Raw genomic sequence first — 22,217 nt, forward strand, 5'->3', positions numbered from 1 at the left:
GACATACCAATTCCCCACAAGAAGTGTAAACAGTATGTACTACAAATGTGTGCTAATAAAGAAGCTCTGTGTGTGTGTGTGTGTGTGTGTGTGTGTGTGAACAAGTACCTGTATACACGTAGCTGGAGAGGTTACTTGGGGTCAAAGTCATTTGCTGAGCCCTTGAAGCGGCCTACTGCGGAAGTGTGGTTTGGGGCCCACAATGACGCCCTGTGCTCCAGCAAAGGCTGTGACAGGGCCTTGGGATCTTCCCCACTCCCCGCCCAGAGTTAGTGGTGCCGTTTCCCAGACAGCTGGTGGCAAGTGAGGTAATGAGAGGCCTGCACTCACTTTTGCTGCCTCAAGTCTTTGCAGAACCCAGCGGTGACTTTCTGCCCCTCCTCTCTGGAAGACCAAAGTCATACATTTTTAATTGGAGTTTTTCAGCCAAAGAGCAAACTGGCTTGCTGCCTAATTTATGGGTGAAGATGTCGAGAGAGAAACCCTCACCTTCTGTCCTGCTGGCAGCAAATAAAAACAAACTGCTTTTCTTCCTCTCCCAGCTGCTTTCTCTCCTCCACAGGCAGACTATTTAAAGCACCGTGGGCTCCTTAACTCATGTTAAGCCACGGGACAGAAATCTACTGGCTTATGTTTTGTCTTCTCTGGTGAATCTAGGTTGGTGATGCCTGTAGAATGCACTGTCATCTCTACCACCTCATTTCCCACTTCCTGTCTCCGGCAAGTGTGTGTGTGTGTGCTGTGTACGCGTGTGCACACACACATATACATTGGGAGGGGGAAGTGCTACAGCTCCCCCAAAGCAATAATTCAGCATCATTTAAAATCACACTTGGTAGCATTTATTTCTAATTCTTTAAAGTGGTCTTTAAAAGAAAATAAAGCCTGTAACCTCTGTAGCATCCTCCAAGGGACAATCTTTCTTTGGCTCAGTTTGGTAATTCAATTGCGATGGGTAAAGTTATGCAGTCGTAGCAAAAGAGAGAAGAGAAGAAATAAAGCAGAAAGGAAGGAGAAAAGGCCTTCAGCAGCTGTCATCTATCTTGTGAAAAATAAAAAAATGCTTACCCGTGCCCAGATAGTAAATCCTGCCTGCTTTATTAAATAAATGTAGTATTTCACTCAAGAAAGGAGACCTTTGGAATATCTGGAAAATCTTGCAGGCTTTGAAATGGAATAAAGATTGATTTATGGGAAGGTTCTCTTATATGCGTGTTTTTCTTCCTTCTGACACAAAGAATGGTAACCAAGACACAAATTCATTTAGAAAAGACCCAGGGTAGGGGCTGGGTATTGGAATTTTGGATGTTTTATTTATCTTATTTTACAAAATAAAGGGTCAGAGAATGGGCTGGATAGCCAGAAGTGATCATGAACTGATTCAAGGGATAATGGCCATGCTTGTCAAGGCCCTGATGGGAGCCTGCCACGTAGCAGGTATTCAGAAATAGCAGCTATTTTGTGTAGTTAAGGATATGTCATCCATGGTTTTGACTTTATTTGAATCTTCCCTTGGGACAAAGATAATATATCTTTCCTAGTCTGGGTTATTTCAATGGCAGATGATAGAAACCCACATCAAACTGGATAAATTGAAAGAGAAGTTGACTCAAGAAACCAAAAAGTTCAAGGGGTTATCAGCCTCCAATATGGCCGATCCAGGTATTTAAATGATAACAGTAGGATTCTTATCGCGTCTCCTGGCTCCACTAGGATATAATAGTTTTATTCTCTAGCTCCAAATAATTTCAGGCTCCATAACCTAGGATAGCTTCTTTGGTTCATCTCCAACAGCAAAAGAGACTTCTTCTTATAATGGGTACCCACAAGTTCCAGGGGTTCACTGTAGTTGGGTAGATGCTGCTCATAAACACATCTAAGAAGTCCCTAAGGACAGTGGGGTAAGGGGTGGATCCCCAAGGAAGCAGAGGTGTGATGGGGGAAAGTACTACAGACCAACTTTAGTGGCTAAAATAAAATCTGAGACTTCATTTCTTCCTTCTCCTTTCCTGTACATTTTTTACCTTTTCTTCCCCATTTTTTTTTTATCTAGTCAACAACTGTTTGAAATCTTGCCATATGCCAGTGCCCACTTTTGTACTACAAATACAACAGACTACCTCAGAAATGGATATTTCCTCTTCCTCAATTATTTAATAGCTGAATTGTTGGTGAATGCTTGCTCCACCCACACATTCAACAGTCACATCTTGAGCCTGGTGCTAGGTGCTAGAGAGGACGGAGCAAAATCTGACCCAACTCTTGCTCCTTGGAAAAGAAATAGCACCCATGGGGCTTGCTATGCTTCTGACCTTGTGCATAGCTCTTGGTGTGTTACCTTCACTTATCATATGCCCCTCTGGGGTGTGCACTATTCTCGTGCTCATTTCTTGAAAAAGGAGACTGAGGCTCAGAAAGCACATGTAACTTGACCAATTTCAGCCAGCTAGTAAGTAGTAGAACCTAGGCTTCCACCCTGTTGTAACTGACACCCTGTATTGTCTTACAGGTAATTTTCAGTCTCTTTTTGGAGCAATAATTTTTTGTCAAATGAGCAAACATTTATTAATTTAACACACGCACACTCAACTGTGCAGTATATCAGAGTCTGTCCTGGGCGCGGTCTCCACAATCTGCTGTCACTGCTTGTGTGTGAGTCCTGAATGGATCTCCCTGGAATGGAGCCATGAGAAGCCAGAGCAAGGGGGGGAAAGAAAACCCAAGGCTTGGCTGGAGCAACATGGCACCATGAGGAAGTGACTGAGAGCCCTGTGGAAAACACTGCTCTTGCAAGGTAAGTCAAGAACAAGGGAGGCTGTGTTTTCAAGACCCAGTTTACTCCCTGCAGCTTCAGGACACTGCTTTCCCCAGGACCGCCTTGGAGCACGTCTGTCTCCTTCATGTGCTCGGCCACATCTCGGACTCCCTGGGCCCCATTTATGGCAACAGGGCAGTGATGGAGTAGAGAGCCCCTGACAGTCTGACTTCTGGGGCAGTGGGGGGCTGATTCAGAGGTCATACCCTGGAAGTGTAAAGGGGCACAGGTTGCCTGGAAACCCTGGGAGAGATCCATGAATTTCCTTAGGGTGGAGTATTTGCAGGTGCTGCAAGAAAGGATGGTGTTTTAGTTTCCAAAGGCTGCTGTAACAGAACATTGCAGCACAAGTTTATCTTTCATAGCTCTGGGGACTGACAGTTTAAGAAACAGGTATCAGCAGGGCTGGCTTCTCCTGAGACCCTTCTCCTTGACTCTCAGATGGGACCTCCTCACTGTGACCCTCATAGGCTTTTCTCTGCCTGTGTGTGCACCTGACATCCCTTCCTTTTCTTACAAGGACACCTATCCTGTTGGACTAAGGCTCCACCTCATGATCATATTTGACTTTTATTACCTCTTGAAAGGTCCTCTTCCCAAATACTATCCCATTAGTAGTTGTGACTTCAACACATGATTTGGGGTGGGGCCTACAGATAGTATGGTGGGTAGAAACTCCTCCATCAGTTGGATCATGTGAAAATGTGGGGGTCACTCAGCAATGTGTACTTTTAAAGTGTGGTCCATGAGCATGTGCATACTAAGAGCACGGGGGCAGGAGGTAACGTGTATGAGAGGACTTAAATCTGGACTTGAGAAAAACAAGGCTCTTCGCTTTTTTCCCCCCTCACTCTGCTAGCCACATGGCTATGAAGAAATAGTTCTTACTCCAATAGAAAGAGGAGAAGAAGCAGAACAATCAATGGAAGCAGACTGCTGCTCAGTTGATGGTGGAGAGGCTTTAAGGAACGCTGTGGACTGGGGCCAACTGTATCTTCATGCCCATCCAAAGAGAGCACTTGCCATACAGAAATGCAGAATTCCTGTTGTCAGATCCTCCTGGGTTTTGGGGTCCTGGCTATAAATCTGGGGGTACGAAAGTTCTCATCAGACAAAGCAAGGTGCCACCTAGTTACGGAATGGAAGCTTGGTTCGTGCCTGCTCAGGCTGTGCTGGAGAGAAGGCCTCTCACGGCTGGGTGGCCAGACTCGCATCATTTTCCTGGGAGACGGCTTGAGCCTTAGACCTTGGGTGCTGGTTCACTCAGAATCCTCTCTGATTGCACGGCCAACAGCCCCATCTCTTTCATGGGCTGGGGGTAGCGGAGGTCAGGAGGTGCCAAGGGTGCCTGGTAGAGGAGGCTGTCACTTCCACCAGGCCCTGCACTGCCCAGCACTGAGTACCGTGCCTCACTGCCTCGCGCGCTGCAGACCCTGTGTATCCTCCTTCTCTCTCATAACTCTGCTGTGAGACTGATCAGAAAGGCCTTCGATTACCCATTAGAACTGGACTGCAGATCATTAGCAACAAAGAGATTTTCCTGGGGGCAGGCAGAGCTTGGTCTGAAGTGAAGACCTGGGCCTGATCTCGTGGCTCTGGGTTTTCTTTCTGACCCGGGGACAGAAAATACCAAGGGATAAACATATCTAATTTAGATAAAAGAAGGAAAAAAGCTTTCTCATCAACAAAACATGCTGTACATTTCCCTCTCACTCTGCTTCCCTGAGGGTCATTGGTGAAATTCTTGAAAACGTAGGATGTGGACTCACACATGAGGATTTGAATCCTCATGCAGCAGTTTATGACCAGGACAAATTCTTGGAGTCCCGGATCATCTATTTCTCCCTCTGCTCACTGGTTCCACAGTCTTTGTAAAGTGACTGAGGGATCAGATGAAATTAGGTAATCTTTATAGAGCATGTGAGATAATACAGCACTGCAGACACAGGGCAGGAGCAATCACTCAAAAAGCACCACATTCACTGGGTGTCTTGGGGCATGTGGCGGGCTTTGTACACATTGGAAATGCAATTGACACCAAGCCAGAGTCCCTGCTCTCCAGCAGCCAACAGTATGGAGGGGGAAGAAGGAGAGTGAAAGTCACAGCAATAGAGCTGCAGAATGCCCTCCAAGGGGAAATACAGACTCTCTGGAGTCACAAGGCCCCGGGAGCTCTAGGCTAGCCTGCGGAATGGACAGCTGCCTTTGGGAAGCAATGTGTAACTGATTCTTAAAGGGTAAATAATCTCAGCAGGAAAGAGAAGGACGTCGAGAGGGTCTGGTGGAGATGGGAGAGACAGGAGGGGGTGGCTTCAGCACTGCCAGCCCCTGATGGGAATCAAGGGAGCCGTCCTTATTGCATTTGGCACTTGAATCTGTAGGGATGGTTCGTTTAAGTACAACCGCTAATAACAGGTGATTTCCCAATGTACCTTCTATTAGGGCCTTTTCAGTAGCGGTATTTGACATAGGGTTTTAGAGGAATGGAGTGACATTAGCATATCTAAGAAATTCCTTTGGGAGAGAGTTTGGGAAAGTCATTAGTGGAATAGAGAGGAAGGAAAAGGCATTTCTGAGCAATTTCTCACTTCAGATTCCCATTTCTGCTAGCAGTATTTTGACCTTTCTGTTCTATTTATTTAAAAAATTAAATTTTTTGGCTGAATTCAGTCTTCCACAATGGGGAGCCCTGTCCTTGCAGACCTTGTCACAGTGTAATTCAGTGTCCGGCAGCTTGTTCTCCGGGAGCCCTGCTGACCGAAGAGTGGAGTCTGACTCTGCTCTGAAGAGTCCCAGGGCTGTGGCCTGTCGGCCCACGTACCCCCGATCTGAGCTGGAGCCCTCAGTTCATCCTCAGTCCTTCTCCCTACTCTGAAACCACAGTGATGGCAGGAACAGGAAGTGGCAGTCACTGACGCCCAGCCTTCTCTGGGGTCCAGTGCCTTCCAGCCTATCCACGACACAGAAGCTGCAGTGAACGTTACAAAATCCCACCTTTGCTCATGTCATCTCCCTGCCTAAAACTCTTCCATGGCTTCCCACTGCTCCTTAGAGCAAGAGCAAATTCCTTAATATGGTACAAAAGCCTTTGAAAGATGACTTTCCTGCCTCATCCCGCACAAACTCCATGTTCTAGCCACACTTGCTTTCTTTGGTTCCTAAAATGAGACGCACTTTCCACCCCCTGGCCTCTGCCCATTTGATTCTCCTGACAAAAGGTGACCACCTTCCCAGTGTTCCTTGGATTTCATGCTTCAACCAAGAAAGTCCTGAGAAATGCAGTGCCCTGGCGATCCTGCTGCCTGGAGGAAGAATACTTTCCCTTGGTTCCCAGCCCTGTTTACTCCTTTAGGTGTGCTCTTCCTTGACTCGTACTCCAGTGTCACCTCCTGCAGTAAGCCACCCCTGACTGCTTGCATTGCTTTCCTACAGAACATTCAGGTAAAGTTAACATTTGTCTCCTCCTGCATAGGGAGCCATGGGAAGTTTGCCTCTGTCTGTGTCTGCTACAGCAGAGAGCCCAGGTGGGGACACAGTGCCCAGCACAATATGATGCTCAGTAACCAGGTGTGCAGTGTATGAGCTTCCTTGTGAGTTAGTGTAGGGCTGTGTATTTCACACAAATTATCTCCTTTTAAACCCCTTTCATCCCTGTCAGGTCAATACTACTATTTCCCCCACTTAATAATACAGAAAGTGACCTTAGTGGGGTTAAGGATGTGTTTGTGGCCACCCGGCTGGAAAATGGCAGACTGAGCTCCTCTGATTCCAGAGCACAGGAGACAATGAGCCAAGTCACGTGGTTAGGGTTATCATCAGCTTTTGCTGAGAGCTCAGATCATACCCAGGAAGGGGTTATCTATATATTTCATGGTGAAGCTGTGAACACAGAGGGCAACTGTGTGTGTGGATGCATGCATATGTGTGTGCACATATGCATATGTGTGCATGCATGCATACGTCCATGTGCATGCATGCATATGAGTGTGCATGCATGCATACACATGTGTGTGTTCATAAGATACCCCAGCCTTGGCCACTTCCTGGCTTCCTGGTGGGTCCATCTGCCACTGTCTGTGATCCTGCATGGGAGGACCATGCTGGAGACCACCTCACTGGGGGTCACATGGTGGAGTCTGTGTGGGCCAATGCAGAAATAGCAGCATGGCACCAGAAGTCCAAGTTGATCAGTGCACCTGGGGACTAGGAGGTAGGACTGGTTCTTGGAGGGTTCCTGTGAAGCAGTGGACTGGCCCGGAATTCCTGAAGCAAACTGTCCATTATTGTGAGGCCCAGGCCAGCGAAGAGGAGAGGAAACCCACACTGCAGTGGGGTCAGGACCTGGAGCCCAGCTGTGTCACAGTCAGCTCCTCACTCAGACACCAGGCATGTGCCGAGGACTACTCTGGGCAAGACTAGGGATGCAAGATGAGCAAAAGCATGAAGAGCCCTCCCTCACCTCACACAGCTGCTGTGCAGGTGGAGGAATATGAGCAATAGACAAGTAAAATGTTTCTCTCAGGTGGTGGAGAAAGAGGCAGGGAAGGGGACGAGGCAGGCCTTGTCAACCTGTGTGTGTGCCTGTGTGTGATCAAGGGAAGCCCTTCCAGGAAGACAAAGTGTGAGCAGGAAGGGAGCATGGCTATTTGGTAGAAGAGCTCTGGAGACAGAAGAGATGTGAAAAGATCCCGAGGTAGGGTGAGCTTAGAAAGATTGAAGAATGGAGTGGCTGGAGTGCAGAAAGCAGGGGGAGAAAAGCAGATGATCCAAGGACCACTGTCAGAGATACAGAGTGGGTAGAACGTGAGCATGCTCTGTGGGGAATTGTAAGAACTTTGGCTCCTAGTGTAAGGAAAGTGGAAGCTACTGGAGGATGTGGGAAAGAGATGGGGTCAAGTCTGTACCGAAAGACATGATAGTGCGTCTGTGTGATGGAAGCCATCATGTGCCTTTGAGACTACACACAGAGAGATTTATTTGCTGTTGTCATGGGTGGGTTTGCTTACTTGAATGATTCTTTCATTCTTTGAAAAAATACATGCACATCCACTGTGCACTAGGCTTGTGCTAGGGCCTTGCGCTAGCACTTGAAAATTCTGATCTACTTGAGTTTGGAATGTAGTGGAGGGACCAGAAAAAAATAATTACTCTCTGAAAAATAAAAAAAAATGAACAAAATATGACATGCATTGGCAAAGATGTGGCAAAGTTGGAGCTCTTGCACACTGCTGGTGGGCATGCAAAAGGGGACAATAACTGTGCACTGCAGAGTGATGGCTCCTCAAGAAGCTGAGCACAGGATTACCTTATGCCCTGGAGGTTCCACTCCTGGGCATATACCCCAAATAACTGAACAGGTATTCATACAGAAACTTGTTCATAGCAGTACTACTCATAGTAGCCAGAAGGTAGAAACCTAACTGTCAATCAGCTGATGAACAGAAAAGCTAAATGTAGGCTATCCATGTGTCTTAGTCATTTTCTTATTGCTGGGATACAATTTATGACACCCACAACTTAAAGGAGGAGAGGTTTATTTTGGCTCACACTTTCACGTCTGTTGGTTCCAAGGCAGAAATATCATGGTGGAAGGACCTGAGTGGGGCAAAGCTGCTTGCATCATGGCAGCCAGAAGCAGAGAGAGGGGCGGAGCTGGGGAGGGAAGTGCACCTGTCCAGGTCATGCCTCAGTGACTCACGTCTTCTACATCTTCCTACCAGACCCCAGCTCCTAACAGCATATTCAGCTATAGATTCACTAGTGGATTAATCTGTTGATCAGTGTAGTTTCCCATTATCCGCTCACCTTCCCAAAGCCACTCTGAACACATGAGGCTTTGGGGAAACATTGTAGCTCTAAACCATAACACCACACAATGGAATATTGTGTTACAACCTAGATAGACGTGGAAAATCTTATGTTAAATGAAAGAACTTAGACACAGAAAGTCACATGTATGATTCCATTTATGAAATATCTAGAATTGGTAAATCCATATGGACAGAAAATTGATTACTGGTTATAGATGCTGGGGAAAGAGGGGAAAAAGATGAAATTGCTTAGGGTGCATGGTTTCCTTTGGGAGTACTGAAAACACTTTGGAACTAGATAGAGGTGGTGGTTTCACAGCATTGTGAGTGAAGTAAATGCCACTGAATCATACTTTAAAGTGGTTAGTTTTATGTTATATGAATTTGACTTCAATACAAAAACTTAAGCAAATCATTGTGCCAGCAAGTATAGATTTTGTTAAGTGCTCTGAAGGAGATAAACAAGGTTATAGGATAGTGGAGGGCTGGGGAGGAGACAGTGAGCTTGCCACACACAGCAGGGCTGAGGAAGGCATCTGGGGTCTATTACTACCGTATGTGGGAAAAGCAAGAGTGTGGGGGGAGGAAACATTCATGTATACACATGGGAAATTTTTGGCCCAGTGCACCTGAAACTGAACAAAGTCTGTTTTGAGAGAAGAAACACAAGGGGGCTGATCTGGGTCAGGGGATGAAAATTCATTTCTAAAAAATGCAGTTCTCTTTATTTTTAGGAAATCATTTAGTATGAAAAGTATTACATAAGACAAAGATAATGGAGTATAGCGAACCCCAGGCGGCAGGCAGCTCGCTTCAGCAGTAGTGCTCTACTGCCAGTCTTACCCTGGGGAGAAGCTCCCCACTAAGTCTCTGGCCATCGCATTTTGGAGCTAGCCCAGTGTTGTTTACACATTTTCTGGTAGGTCTCTTTCTGAGATGTAGGGATTAGTTCAATTTTTAAGTGTGATAATGCAATAGTATGGTTAACAATAATTTCGCTTCTTATTGCATATCTTTATTTGCGATACTGTTTGCGTAAGAAATATTCTTAACATTCTATCACTTCAAAAAATAGGCAGGATCCTGCTTAATCCGTTGGCTCTTTTTACGACATACAATTTGCTAAAGGGCTGAGAACATGTTCAGCTCTGGTCTTCACACATGTGTACCACTGCACACTTCAGTGCTATGGGGCAGGCCTGAGGCTTAACCTGTGGATCCACAGGGTTCAAATCCTGTCTCTCCTGTGTGTTTTCTCCCTGACCTTGGGCAAAGTCCTTAACCTCTTTGAGTTTTACTTTCCTCATACCTAGAGGGTATAATGAGTCTCTAGTTCATTGGGTTTATTGTGAGTTTAAATAAAATTTTGCAGATAAAGATAATAGCTTTCTGCATGGTGATGAGCCATAATGTACACTGTATAAATGTTGGATTTTATTTTTGTCTATTATTTTTCATCTTTGGAAGAGCCCCCCAAAAATCGAACAGTAGCTTCTTTTGGAGAAATTTTACTTAATTTGTTTTATAACTCTCTCTCCTGTGTGCAATATTTTGTTGGCAAGTATGGATTCTGGAGACCATAGCCTTATTCACTATGGAACATCATTTTTTAAGAGATTAAAAGGTGCATATAATGAATTCAACTCACAACAGAGTAGCCATAATTATTACTAGCTATTTAATAGCAATTTTGTATCAGAAAAGTATAGATGCGCCCTAGTTGAGGATGGAAGAACATAAAGTTCTCCAAAGGTGTTGAGGTTCACTTCCCACAAATAGCACTGTCAGATTGAAAAATAAGGACACACATTCACTCTTGACTGGAATCTATGCTTGAACTTGTAGTGATGCAAGAGAAGAGAGGGTCGGTCTGATGCCTACAGCGTCCTAACTGGTTCCTCTTTCCTTAGGAGAAGGGTCAAGCCAAGCTGCAAAAGAAAGGGTCTTTTTCTGCAGCTTTGATTTGCAAAGAAGGGGGTGATGCTACAAGGGAAAATCTTCTGGAACTCTGTTGAATAGTGAACTTTAGGAAAATGTTTTTCTTTTTTCAAGCATCATTCCCTTTATGCACAAGTATGAAGGTTGCCTGTCAGTTGGGGGATAATAGGATTATCCATGCAGAGAGAAGTCATTAAGTGAAAAGATGCACAAAACCATCGAGCATGGTGCCTTATGCCATGTACTCATGCAAAAATAACAGATATCCTTATAATTGTCACTGGGATCATTACAGTTGTATTGATAACTGTGATACCAGTGAGAGAAGGCAGAGAGCAATTACATCTTGTAATGCTATAAATGAAATGGGAGTTTAGAGAGAAAGGATTGCTTTCAAGCTGAATATTCATGGCAAAGGTCTTGAGGAAAAGGAAATGCAAAGCAATTCTAAGAACAGGTAGTATTTCATGTGGCCCTTGGATGAGAGGGAGGACTTGGAGATGCAATGTCAAGAAGGCGAAAGAAGTTGGTGGGAACAAAGGTACTGTGGCCTATGTGTAAGAAGTTCAGCTTAAAAAAAAAAAAAGTTCAGATTAGACGGAGTAGATTCTAGGGTGGGAAATCATGAGAATTAAAGTAAAAATTATAGGTCATGGCTGAACCATGGAGGCCCTTGAATGCAAGGCTGAGAAACATGGGATTGAATCTCTGGGTCAGTGATTTATAAACTCCTTTTGTCCTGACGTCTGATGGATGATGTTCATTTACACAGCCAGTCTCTATGGGGAGAGTTGGTGTTTTGGATGATCCAAAGTCATTCTATTTTTTTCTATTTCATTCAAGGGAGCATATCAGAGGGCAACTGAGTGGGAATGTCATTTTCATTGGGATGGGACCCATCTGCTTCATTATGAACAGTCATCATTTGTGAACTGCAAGACTTTAATTCCAGTATACATGCAGTGCATTACACTGTGGTTACAGAGGTGATCTCAGGGGCCAGACTGTCTCTCTAGGTTTGATCCAGACCATTCTGCTTATTTTCAGATGACCAGCTCCATCCTTCTGTGTTTCCTTCTCCTCATCTTTCAAACATGCTACCATATGCTGCTACATGGTAGGGTTGTTGGGTGGATTAAATGAAGCATGATATGTTATATGTGTGGTTCAGAGTCAGTGCTACAAATGTGGTCATTCCTAGAGTTTATAACACATTAAAATCTCACAGATGTTTTACAGCCATTGTGCTCAGCAGTGGGAAAGCTACAGAAAGGTTTGTGAACAAGATCAAAAGGGATAATGGGAAGGTAGCATAGATAGAGAGAGCGGAATCTGGAGTCAGTTTGCATTTGAATTTTGACTTTACCACTTACTGGTTGTGTCGTCTTAGGTAAGGAGAATAAATCTGGTAAGCATCAAGTCCCTTCTTTATCTGGAAAATGAGTAAGAAAATAATAGCACCCACCTTACAGGCCTGCTGTGAGATTTAATGAGACGATGTATGGGAAGCACTTATTGGGCGACTGTATTAGTTGTCTATTGCTATTAACAAATTTGCAGCTCTAAGTTACTATCTAACACTCTTTGTAGGTGCCAACTAGCTAGGTCTTGTGCAAGGCGACAGTTCGGTTGTTCGAAGGTTCTCCTGGGGAGGGACATACTCCTGGCTCGCCTGTTGAACTGTTGGCAAAGTTCAGCTCCCTGTTGGCTGTCAGCTCGAACACATCCTCAGCTTCCGTCTGGGTGTTGACTGGTGGCTGCCTTTAGTGGCCTGGCACACGAGCCTCTCTTGAAATGACCTCATCCTTCATTAAAGCCAGCAAAGGAGATAGCCATTACAATCTTCTATAATGCAAGAGTGGCATCATTGTCTCCTGTCACCTTTACCATAGTGCATTGGTTAAAATCAGTCCAAAGGTCTTGCTTGTATTCTAAGACAGTGATCACATAATGATGTGTGAGCTTCGAAGGCTGGGATCAGGGGCCACCTGAGTTTCCCTACCATAAATAGAGTGAGTATCTAATGCACTTGTTAGAAAATTAATCCAACACACAGGAAGCATCTTGAGAATAAGGCTTAGTTTATTCTATCTCTGTGTTTCATAGCACAGTGCCTCACTTGTGGTAGGTTCTCATTATGTACCATTTGGAAAAATGGCAAATATAAATTCTACAAATCCTTTCTCTGCCCAATAACTAGGCAAGTGAGCTTCCAGGTGGACTCATAAGTCAGTACAGACTTGGTATGCTGTAGTAACAAAAGAATCTCAAAAATTTCAGTAGCTTAAATGATTTAACATATTTCTTATTTATTCCACATATCATTTGAGGGGAGGTAGGGTGATACGCTTATTCTTTTCACTCTGGAATAAAACATGGCTGGACATTCTCCATCTGTGATTCCAGGTGTGCTCGCCTCTTCAACCTCTTCCTCCTTTTGCTCTGCTCCCCAGAAGCCTGACTTACAGAGAATGCATCACCTAGACTCCCCGTAAATTCGAGCTCCTAGCTGACTTCAGCCAAAAGAGGCACCGGTAGAAGACTGGAAGACGAGAAAGAGAAGTTTGGGTTCTTTTCCTGGACTCCTTTCTCCTCTACCTCTGCCTACAGTTCACGTTAGGCAGAGCTTCTCCCAAACCTGCAGCTTTCAGTAGGTTCTGCCAACTGGGTCTCACATCACCTGTCATCTCCAAGTGGGCCAGTCCTCCCTTTTGTGCTGGTGCTCAGAGCGCGACTATGCTGTGCTCTTTCTGGAAACCCTGCCCACAGCTTATAAATCGTCTCCTCAGTGGATTCTCTTCCCTGGCCCCTTTGAATGGGCTGTGCTCTACTGAGTCCTGGGTCATGCCTGACTCCTTGCTTTTTAGCAAGAGAAGAACAATGCAGACACTTTCCCTTCGCAGGGGCTGGCTTTTGTGCATGTGATTTGCTATAGTTATATGGAGGCCACTAGAAAATGGTTAAAGTAATAATATTCCAGAAGACACCCTGGCTGGAAACTGTGGCCCACTATGTTCCACACAAGGTTTTTTTAATGGGACACTGCTGGCTGGGCAACCTCTCATCACACAGGTCCTTTGACTGTTTTATCTGATGGTTTTTATGAGGCACCTTTCATGACAGTAAACCCTAAATATTATACATCTGGTTTACACGCTCACCTTCTCTAAGCTGGAGGAGAATTGGAAAGGTCACAATGTTGTGGTCAGTTGCATGGATGGTTCCAGTTCCTCTTTCATCCTTCTCATGCACTTCGGTGGCAATTTTGCAGTGTTTCTTCTAAAGGGATGAAACATATTTGCGTATCTCTAGACCTTGAGTGTGAGTGTGTGAGTTTTTGTGGCTGCTAATACAACCAAAATCTCAGAAAGAATGCTTTGGTGATTCAATGTGTCCTCCTGCACCTGGGCCACTGCCATGACAATAACACTCATGGGATGGATGGTGAGAAGGAAGCCCAAGGACACGCTTCCCCCCATCTCTTCCAGTTGTTCAGCTGGCCCCAGATGTGAACAAGCTCACAGTAGAGGACATCAGAGGCACCTGGCTGAGCCATGATTCACAAAACTGAGAAAACAAATGATCCCTTAAGCAGAATTACTGTGGTCATAGTATACAGATTTACAAGGTGCCAAGAAACAAAGTGAGATTCATTATTTACTCTTCTTTTCATCCTGATGGGCACTGACTACACACTCTGCACGAGGCACTGGGGTGAGAGGGGTGAATAAGCCCAGATGTGGTGCCTAAGCTGGGCCACCCTTCCTCAACGCACGGCCACTCCGAGTTCAGCCTAGCGAAACCGTGAGTACAATCACCGTTCATGTCATAAACTCTCACATCTTCTTGTACTTTTCCACTGTGATTTAGTTAGAATTTTTCCAAATAAAAAAAAACCTAATCAAATTGACTTAAGGAAACAAAAGCCTTATGGACTCATGTAACTGAGAAGACTGAAGGTAGACAATTTCAGACACAGCTGCATTTGATGCTGTGAAGATCCCGTCTATGAACACAGCTCCAGCCTGCTTTCTTCTCAGCTGTTCACCATTCCCACCCTGGCTCAGTTTTCAGGGAGAACTTCAACAAGACATTTCTATGCCAACAATTGCCACTAAGTCTCATCATTGGACAGATACTTCTCACCTGCTCATCTGAGAACTAAGCATAGAGGTTGCTGGCAGTGCTTCGAATGCTTGTGTATACCTAGAGTCTCCTTAGGGCGGGATAAACTCAGCAGACCACACCACCTAAGAGTGGTGAGGTGGGCTTAAAGATGGAGGAAAAGACAGGGAGATGCAGAAAACATGAATATTGGAGATGCAGAGCCAGCAGAAATCCATTACATTAAGACATAGGACAAATTTAATTATGATTTATGCATTCCTTTTTATTTTATGTGTCTTTGCCATGAAGATTACTGGTTCATAAGGGGTGGGATGTTCATCTGTTTTGCTCACTGATAGAACCCCAGTATCCTAGCCAGGCTAGTACATAACAGGAGATCAGTCAATATTTTTCTGAATAAATGGAGTTTATGGCTTGTTGGAAAAAGATTTAAGGAAAATGAGGTTAAACTCCATGAGTTAACTCAGATCTTAAAAGACAAGAAAGAATTATGTTATAATCACTAAAACACTATATTCAGGTGGGATTTGTGTGTGACCATGAAGATATCTACTAGCTTTGGGAAAAAGTATTATCAGAACTAAAAAAACATTCCCTTCCGTATCTCACTCTCTGCCTTGATATGACAGCTTGGAGGACAGATTAGGTGAGTGTTCTGAGACCAGTGGGTCTTGTGTGCTTACACACTCACCCCCCCCTCCCACCTATGCATAGAAAGACACAAGTGGTGCAGAGAATGTCGTAGAGCCATCTGGGGAAAAATAATTGGATTCATTTCTCATCTATCCTTTCAGTGTGCTTTTGCTTATTATGGCCATTGAGATGTGCCAATATTATATATTTTAAGAAGAGCGAGCAGCTGTCCTTACTGGCGCAAAAGCTGGGATGGTAGCAGAATCTTGAGCTGATGGCTCAAAGAGCATGCAGAATAAAAGGTGCTGTGCTGAGCTGAGACTGGGAGGAGAACCGTGCCCTCTACACCAGAAAGGTTCCAGAGCATGAAAATCTGATCTCATGTGTTCAGAGGATTGCTGGGAAAGGTGGCTTCAACATCAGAGCATCTGGAGAGATCACACTACCTTAAAGAAGGCAGCAAAGCAGCCCATGCAGTCTCCCATCTTTGCCCCTTGGAACTGTCCTGATAGGATTAGGCCAAAGTCAGAGGGCGTTTTTATTGGATTCACTGGAAATAATCCCTGAAAGAGAAATTACATGGTCTACTTATACCCTTAAAAGGAATATTTTGCTTAAAGTAGACTTTTTTCCTTGAAGATGTGCAGAATGCAAATCCTCAATGCTAACTTGCCTGGCTGTGGCTATGATGACACCAAGGGTCAGCATGGGGTGTGGCTCAGAGAGACACTTCTCACAAGGAGACATGCAAGCGGGCAGCAAGTGTCTGGAAAATGCTGCACCTTACTGAAGCTGCGTTTCTCTGATGGTCAGAATGGCCACTATCAAAATAGCAGGAAAAAAAATGCTGGCAAGGATCTAGAGAGAAAGGAGCTCTTATACACTTCTGGTACAATGCATATTAGTGATCATTTTGGAGAGGCATAGGGGGCTCCTCAAAAAACTAGAAATAGAGCTGCCTTATGATCCAACTACCTGCTACTGGATGTGTACCCAAAGGAAATTAAACCAGCATCTCAAAGAAATACCTGCACATCAGTGTTTATTGCAGCACTATTCATGGTAGCCATGATCGGAAATCAACCGAGGTATCCATCAGTGGATGAATGGATAAAGAAAATGTGATATATGATTATTTTTCATCCATAAAAAGGATGAGATCCTATCATTTGAAGCAAAAAGTTAGAACTGGAGGATATTATGTTAAGTGAAACAAGCCAGATAAAGAAAGACAAATAACCTGTTTTCTCTATTTGAAAATGGAACCAAGTAGAATGGTGGTTTCTAGAGACCAGGAAGGGTAAGGAGTAGAGGGAACAGCAAGAGTTTGGGAAACAGGTAATAAGACCCAGGCGGACAGGAGGAATAAGGTCTAGTGTCCCATAGGAGGACTGAGGATCACACAATGTATTATATGTTGTGGCAAGAACTAGAAGAGAGCAGCTCCAAACGTAAAGTCCTGCCAGAAATGCTAACTGCCTGATCACTACATGCTGTACACATGTATTAAAATGTTATACCATACCCCATAAATATGTACCGTTATTATATATTTGGAAGGAAAATAAAATTTTAAAAAGAGAGAGCAAGTGTGGAACTAGGTTTGACTCCAGCTTGTCTTCTTACACAGTGTGTGCTCTTGGCCAGCTGCTTAATCTCTCATACTGAAATTTTTCATCCGAAAAATAATAATAATAATACTTGTGAATACATCATCACCATCCTAAGGATCAGCCCGTTCATAAGTAAGGCACTTTTAATAGCACTTGGCGCACACACTACGCCGTGAATGGCAGCAGGTGTGCTTAGACTTTTCTCACCTTTGATCAGTTTTGGCCATCTCTTCCTCAAGTACAAGAATAAGTGGGAAAGGGGGTGTGTAGGAGGGTGGGAGGAGAGCGACCACAGGAACATTATTTGCACAGATGAATGAGTGAATGCATCCCCGTTTCTAGTTCTTTTCCTTTGTGGTCTGGGCAGTCATTGTCTCTCCCCCAGTTGGTAGCAGCAGCCACCGACCTTGCCTCCAGCTTTCTACCTTATCCTTGTATCTCCCTCTTTCAGCTTTGATTACAATGTTACTGACCAAACATTGTAATCATGTCATTTCATTCCGCTGCTTTAAAAACTTTGCTTGTTTCTAGTGCCCATCAGTTGAAATACTCGCTCCACAGCCTGGCACACAGCAATCTTTGCAGCGTGGCCTGAGCCCCTTCTCTTCCTGGTCCTGTCTTCAGTTACCTGTGTTGATGCTTCACACATCCTCACTGTGCTAGAAATACTAGGCACTTTCAAAAATTCACACGCTTTCACTCTGCCATATCTTTGCCCTTCCTGTTTCTTTTACCTAGAATGAAAAATGAAACCAACGCTAGAGCAATATCAAAACTATTCCTGTAAATTAAAATCCCAAATCTTCTGAGATTAGCCTAAAGCATGCACAGCAGTCTTTCCTTTGCCTTCATCTAAAAGAATTCCTGTTAGAAAAAAAAATGCCAATATTTATAGATAGAGAGGCACCAATTATAAAAACCAATTTGTTTTTAATCAAGCCAATAATAGTTCAAATATTTTAAAATATCTAATGAACAATATCTATTAAATAATAAAAATGACTGCCTGAGTGCTTACTCTATGCAGAAACTATACAAGAGTTTCTCACCTTTAATTTCAAAACCTGAAGTGACAGGTTCAGTGTGGTCTCATTGTATTGTATACACAGTGTCTAAGCCAAGCTGATGAGACACAAACACTAATGCTTGCAACTCCAAAGAGGAGAGGCTTATTTTGGCTAATGGTTTAAAGGTGTCAGTCCATGGCTGACATCGTGGTGGTCAGGAAGCAGAGAGAAGGGGGAGCCAGCAAGGGAGATGAACTCTTCCAGGTCAGGTCCCCAGGGACTCACCTCTTCCAGCCAGGACTCAAACGTACTAACAGCACGCTGGCTATGAAGTTATCAATGCACCAATCCACTAATGAGTACAGTGCCCCATGATCCAATCACCTTTCAAACACAGGTTTTGGGGGGCATTTTGATGTAATGCTAACATGAAGTTAAGTTACGATGCTCAACTGTGAATACTCACTGGGGTGGTGCAGAGGGCAATAGAAGGAGAGAGAGCAAAGGAAGGTGACAGAAAAGGGGTAGGGACAAAGTGAGGGAGAGAGAGAATATTTAACTGTGCAGCTCATGTTGCCAGGGTTCTAATTAACACATCTGTACCTGAAAGGAACATCCACTGTAAGAGGTTTATCTCCTTTCTCTCAGTTCATTTTATGATCTTCAACTATCTCACAGAATTGTTCTAGGACATAACGGTTTCTATATTTCACATACCATACCTTCTAAGCATAATATGCACCAAAAGGAAACCAACTTGTCCCAACTTAAGGGAAAATCTACAGTGAATTTTTAAAGTGATGTTCTATGTAGGTGGGAGCTATGTAACTTCTCATCTAAATTGAAATATTTTTGATGATAAAGAAGATAGTTTTAATAATTACACAGGGATAAAAGACACAGAATCAAACCATCCCAGTCAGATGAGGACATATGATCATCCTATTTATGGGTACGCATAAAGAATTTTGAAGGATAATTTTGTTCACGTTCAGTTTTCACCCTAATGAATTTGTATTAGAACTTAAACCTTTCATAAAATGATTTCTCCACTGCTTTTTATTATTCTTATCATAGAGATGAAGAAACTGTGAAAGGATGATGTTTAAACAGAGAATAATCATGTTATTCTTGGACAATTTTGGCTGTAACTCAGTGAACACTGCCTATGTGCAAAATCCCATCACCTCTCATGTCCTTCCCATGTAAATGTGAGAAGCATGTTGTGTGACCCTCTTTGTGGCTAAAGAAACTAAGATTTCAAGCAGCACTCTGAAAGCCAAATGGATAGTAAGCATGCAATAGGATAAAGTTTTGAATCCAGGACAGAACAGAGGTGGTGATCTGTAGTTGGAGAGGAACAACAGACTGCAACCCAAACCGCAGTTTGCACTGGTCAGGCCTGTGCTGTGTAGTAAGGTATTTTCTCACGTGTTTGCTTGTTAAGTAGATGACTTTCTCATCAGTGCTGTAAGGAATGGGAGGAATCACTGCTCCTTTTACAGGTAAAGGTGCTGTGGTCAGGTCAAGATTCTTGCCTAAGCCATGCAGGTAGAAAAGCTACAGAACTGAGGCTGGAATCCAGATCTCATTCCTAGTCCACTGCCCTTTCCTTTCTTTCCACCTTGAATAGAGTTATGGAGTGCTCTGGAAGCCATGTAAGAAAGATACTAGGACAGGAGAGTTTTGCTCAGTTGGCTCAGTTACTGGGCACCAAGAGTTCTGAGCTCTTTCTGTGTCCAGAGTTCGAATCCTACAGGGATCAAATCAAATCCAGTTGTGCGGGTCAGAAAACCAGTCAAGAGCCAAACACTAAAGAGAGTTCAGCACCGGTGCCCAGAACCACAAATCCTAGCATTTCCAACCAAATCTACCTTTTTCAGGAATCAGAATACACACAGACGACCAGGAGAAGTGGGGTTGGCAGAGCAGTGGAGAATGAGCTCCAGGAGACAGACCTGAGTTGAATGCTCAGCTCCAACACTGCTGCCTCCACGGCAGTGGATTTCAGCAGCACTCAGAACAGGTGCCAGGTTCAGGGGAAGTGAAGAGCCTGGATTGGCCCTGGACACTCTGGAAACAGTGGTTCTCCTGATCTCTCTTCTTCCTGGAGTTTTCTGAGTCATTAACTCTCATAAGTATCTAAATTTCATGCTCAGTGCAAATTATACAATTTACATAGTTACCCATTCTTTTAAAAAGAGGATACTTGACTGAGATTTGCATAGCATTTGCCCGGTCATTTCCATAACTGTCACTCACTACAGTAAAGGCTTCCAAGTTACATCATTTTAGTTCTCTTTGTATAGCTGAGTGCTCTTTTTAAGCTTAAAGAGAAGATGGACCTAGCAAGATTCAGGCAAGTCTGAAGTGGAGCTCAGAGACTCTTGCTCCCATATCGATACCACTGTTTTCGCAACAGCGGGGCACTGGGGACCCCACTGACAACGGGTTGAAAAAATGGTCAGTGCAGCCCATGTACAGGAGCATACAGGGCACACAGACTATTAACTGTTAGCCTCTTCTAGAACTGAATGTCAGGGGCCCATTTTGGAGGGTGGATGGACCTTTCAACGTGATAGGAATTCCAGCTATAATTTACTGTTTAACACCCAAAGATCTAGGATCAACCTTTTTCCCTCAGAAAGACCTTCCATAAAGTCACTTAAATTCACTGACCTCTTCAAGGTCAAGGGTTGTTCTATGACAATAACCTGCAGGTGAGGTTCCCAAACTGTGGACTAAGGTGAATTCTAGAAGTCTTGAATGTTTTAATGTTGACACAAACCAAATACCTTGATGTTCATCAAAACTTCGATCCTAGAGTGTATTACCTCCTCTTTTTTGATATTGTACCTTTATGAAGTTTGATTTATTTTTATTTTTTTGCAGCTACTGTGATTAAGAAAAAAGTGTCCTGGAAAAGTCAAGGTATAGCAGGAAATGAAGAACGTGATGTCCAGTCTCATTCAGAGGGTGCAGAAGTTGTATGGTTCTCAATAGGCAAGCACATCCCACTAGTAAGCAATTTTGGTCATTTAAGAGTAAAATAAAGAAAATTGTATGGAAGTTCCTGCAAAACTGAAAATAGAAATTATATTCCCCTTCTAGGTATCTCCTGGAAAGAATTAAAGACATCGTATTACAGTGATACATGTATACCTTGGTTACAGCAGCACAATTCATAATATAGCCAAGTCCTGGAAGAAGCTTATATGTCCATCAACAGACGAATGTATAAAGAAAATGTATTTATACACCATGGAGTAGTACTCTGCTGTAAAAAAGAATGAACTTGAATCAATTGTAGGAAAATTGATGCACCTGAATACAGTGCTAAGTAATATAAATCAGACACAGAAACTTGAATACTGTATGGTTTTTCTCTTATGAGAAAACCAAAGTATAAATAATATAAAGAGCAAGATAAAAGAAAGAAAATGTGGTACTTATGTACAATGGAGTACTACTCTGCCAGAAAGAAGATAAATTTGATGCATTTGTAGGAAAATGGATGCACCTGAAGACCAGACAGAATGTTAAGTGAAATAAATCAGGCACAGAAGCTTATTTATTGCATAGTTTCTCTTATGCGAGAAACTCCAAGTCTCAGTAAATTAAAAAGCAAAATAAAAGATAGGAAACAGGGAGATAGAACTTTTGGAAAAGGGAAAGGGACGGAGAGATGGGGAGGAGGGGAGTGTTTGGGAGGGGAATAAAAACTAAGACGTGTCATGTACACGTACCAACTTCCCTCAATGCCTATAACCACTATGTATCAAACATAGACCAATAAAACATTTCAGTTTATATGCATTATTATTATTACTATATGCATTATATTTATGTACGTCATTATTTATAAGATTTTAGGACACAAATATTTGCTAGTTTGCTGGGACTGAGCTACCAAATAGAGCTGTTAGGTATTTATTTTGGCCTAAGTGCACTGGAAAAAAAATCATCAAGACGGAAGGGAATGTGGAAAGCTTTGGAGCTCGCGTCCCGTAGCAGGTCAGCACAGGGTCATGAGGAGAGCAAGTGGCTGCTACCCTCACTCCTCACCCTCCTGTGGCTCCCACTGTCCCCTGCACACAGGGAAATAACGAAAACTCCTTCCTCTCCATGGGCCAGCATCTGCTCCTCCCCACCCCAGGAGCTCTCCTCTTGGCATGGCCCTGCCGCATATTTCTTCCCTATTAACCCTTTCGCTCCTCCCCATGTTGGGACACCCAGCCCTCCCCCATCTTCTCCTCGGCTTAAACCCTTGAGC

At 43.7% G+C, this 22,217-nt stretch overlaps 1 protein-coding gene across 2 annotated transcripts in view; it reads left to right on the forward strand.

The window, feature by feature from the left end:
- Positions 1-21,644, forward strand: part of Cbln4 (cerebellin 4 precursor) — a 44,613-nt gene extending 22,969 nt beyond the window's left edge. For both annotated transcript variants that reach the window (XM_087197981.1, XM_087197980.1), the window contains 2 exons: positions 20,837-20,964; positions 21,056-21,644. In XM_087197981.1, coding sequence (XP_087054107.1) covers positions 20,837-20,964; positions 21,056-21,076 — 149 coding nt within the window. In that variant the 3' untranslated portion in view covers positions 21,077-21,644. The remainder of the gene's footprint in view (positions 1-20,836; positions 20,965-21,055) is intronic.
- The last annotated feature ends 573 nt before the right edge of the window (positions 21,645-22,217 follow it).

Source organism: Heterocephalus glaber, unplaced genomic scaffold, assembly GCF_053883595.1.
Source record: "Heterocephalus glaber isolate CG9 unplaced genomic scaffold, H.glaber_assembly_v1.0 deba00001673, whole genome shotgun sequence".
In the NCBI taxonomy this organism is placed as follows: domain Eukaryota; kingdom Metazoa; phylum Chordata; class Mammalia; order Rodentia; family Bathyergidae; genus Heterocephalus; species Heterocephalus glaber.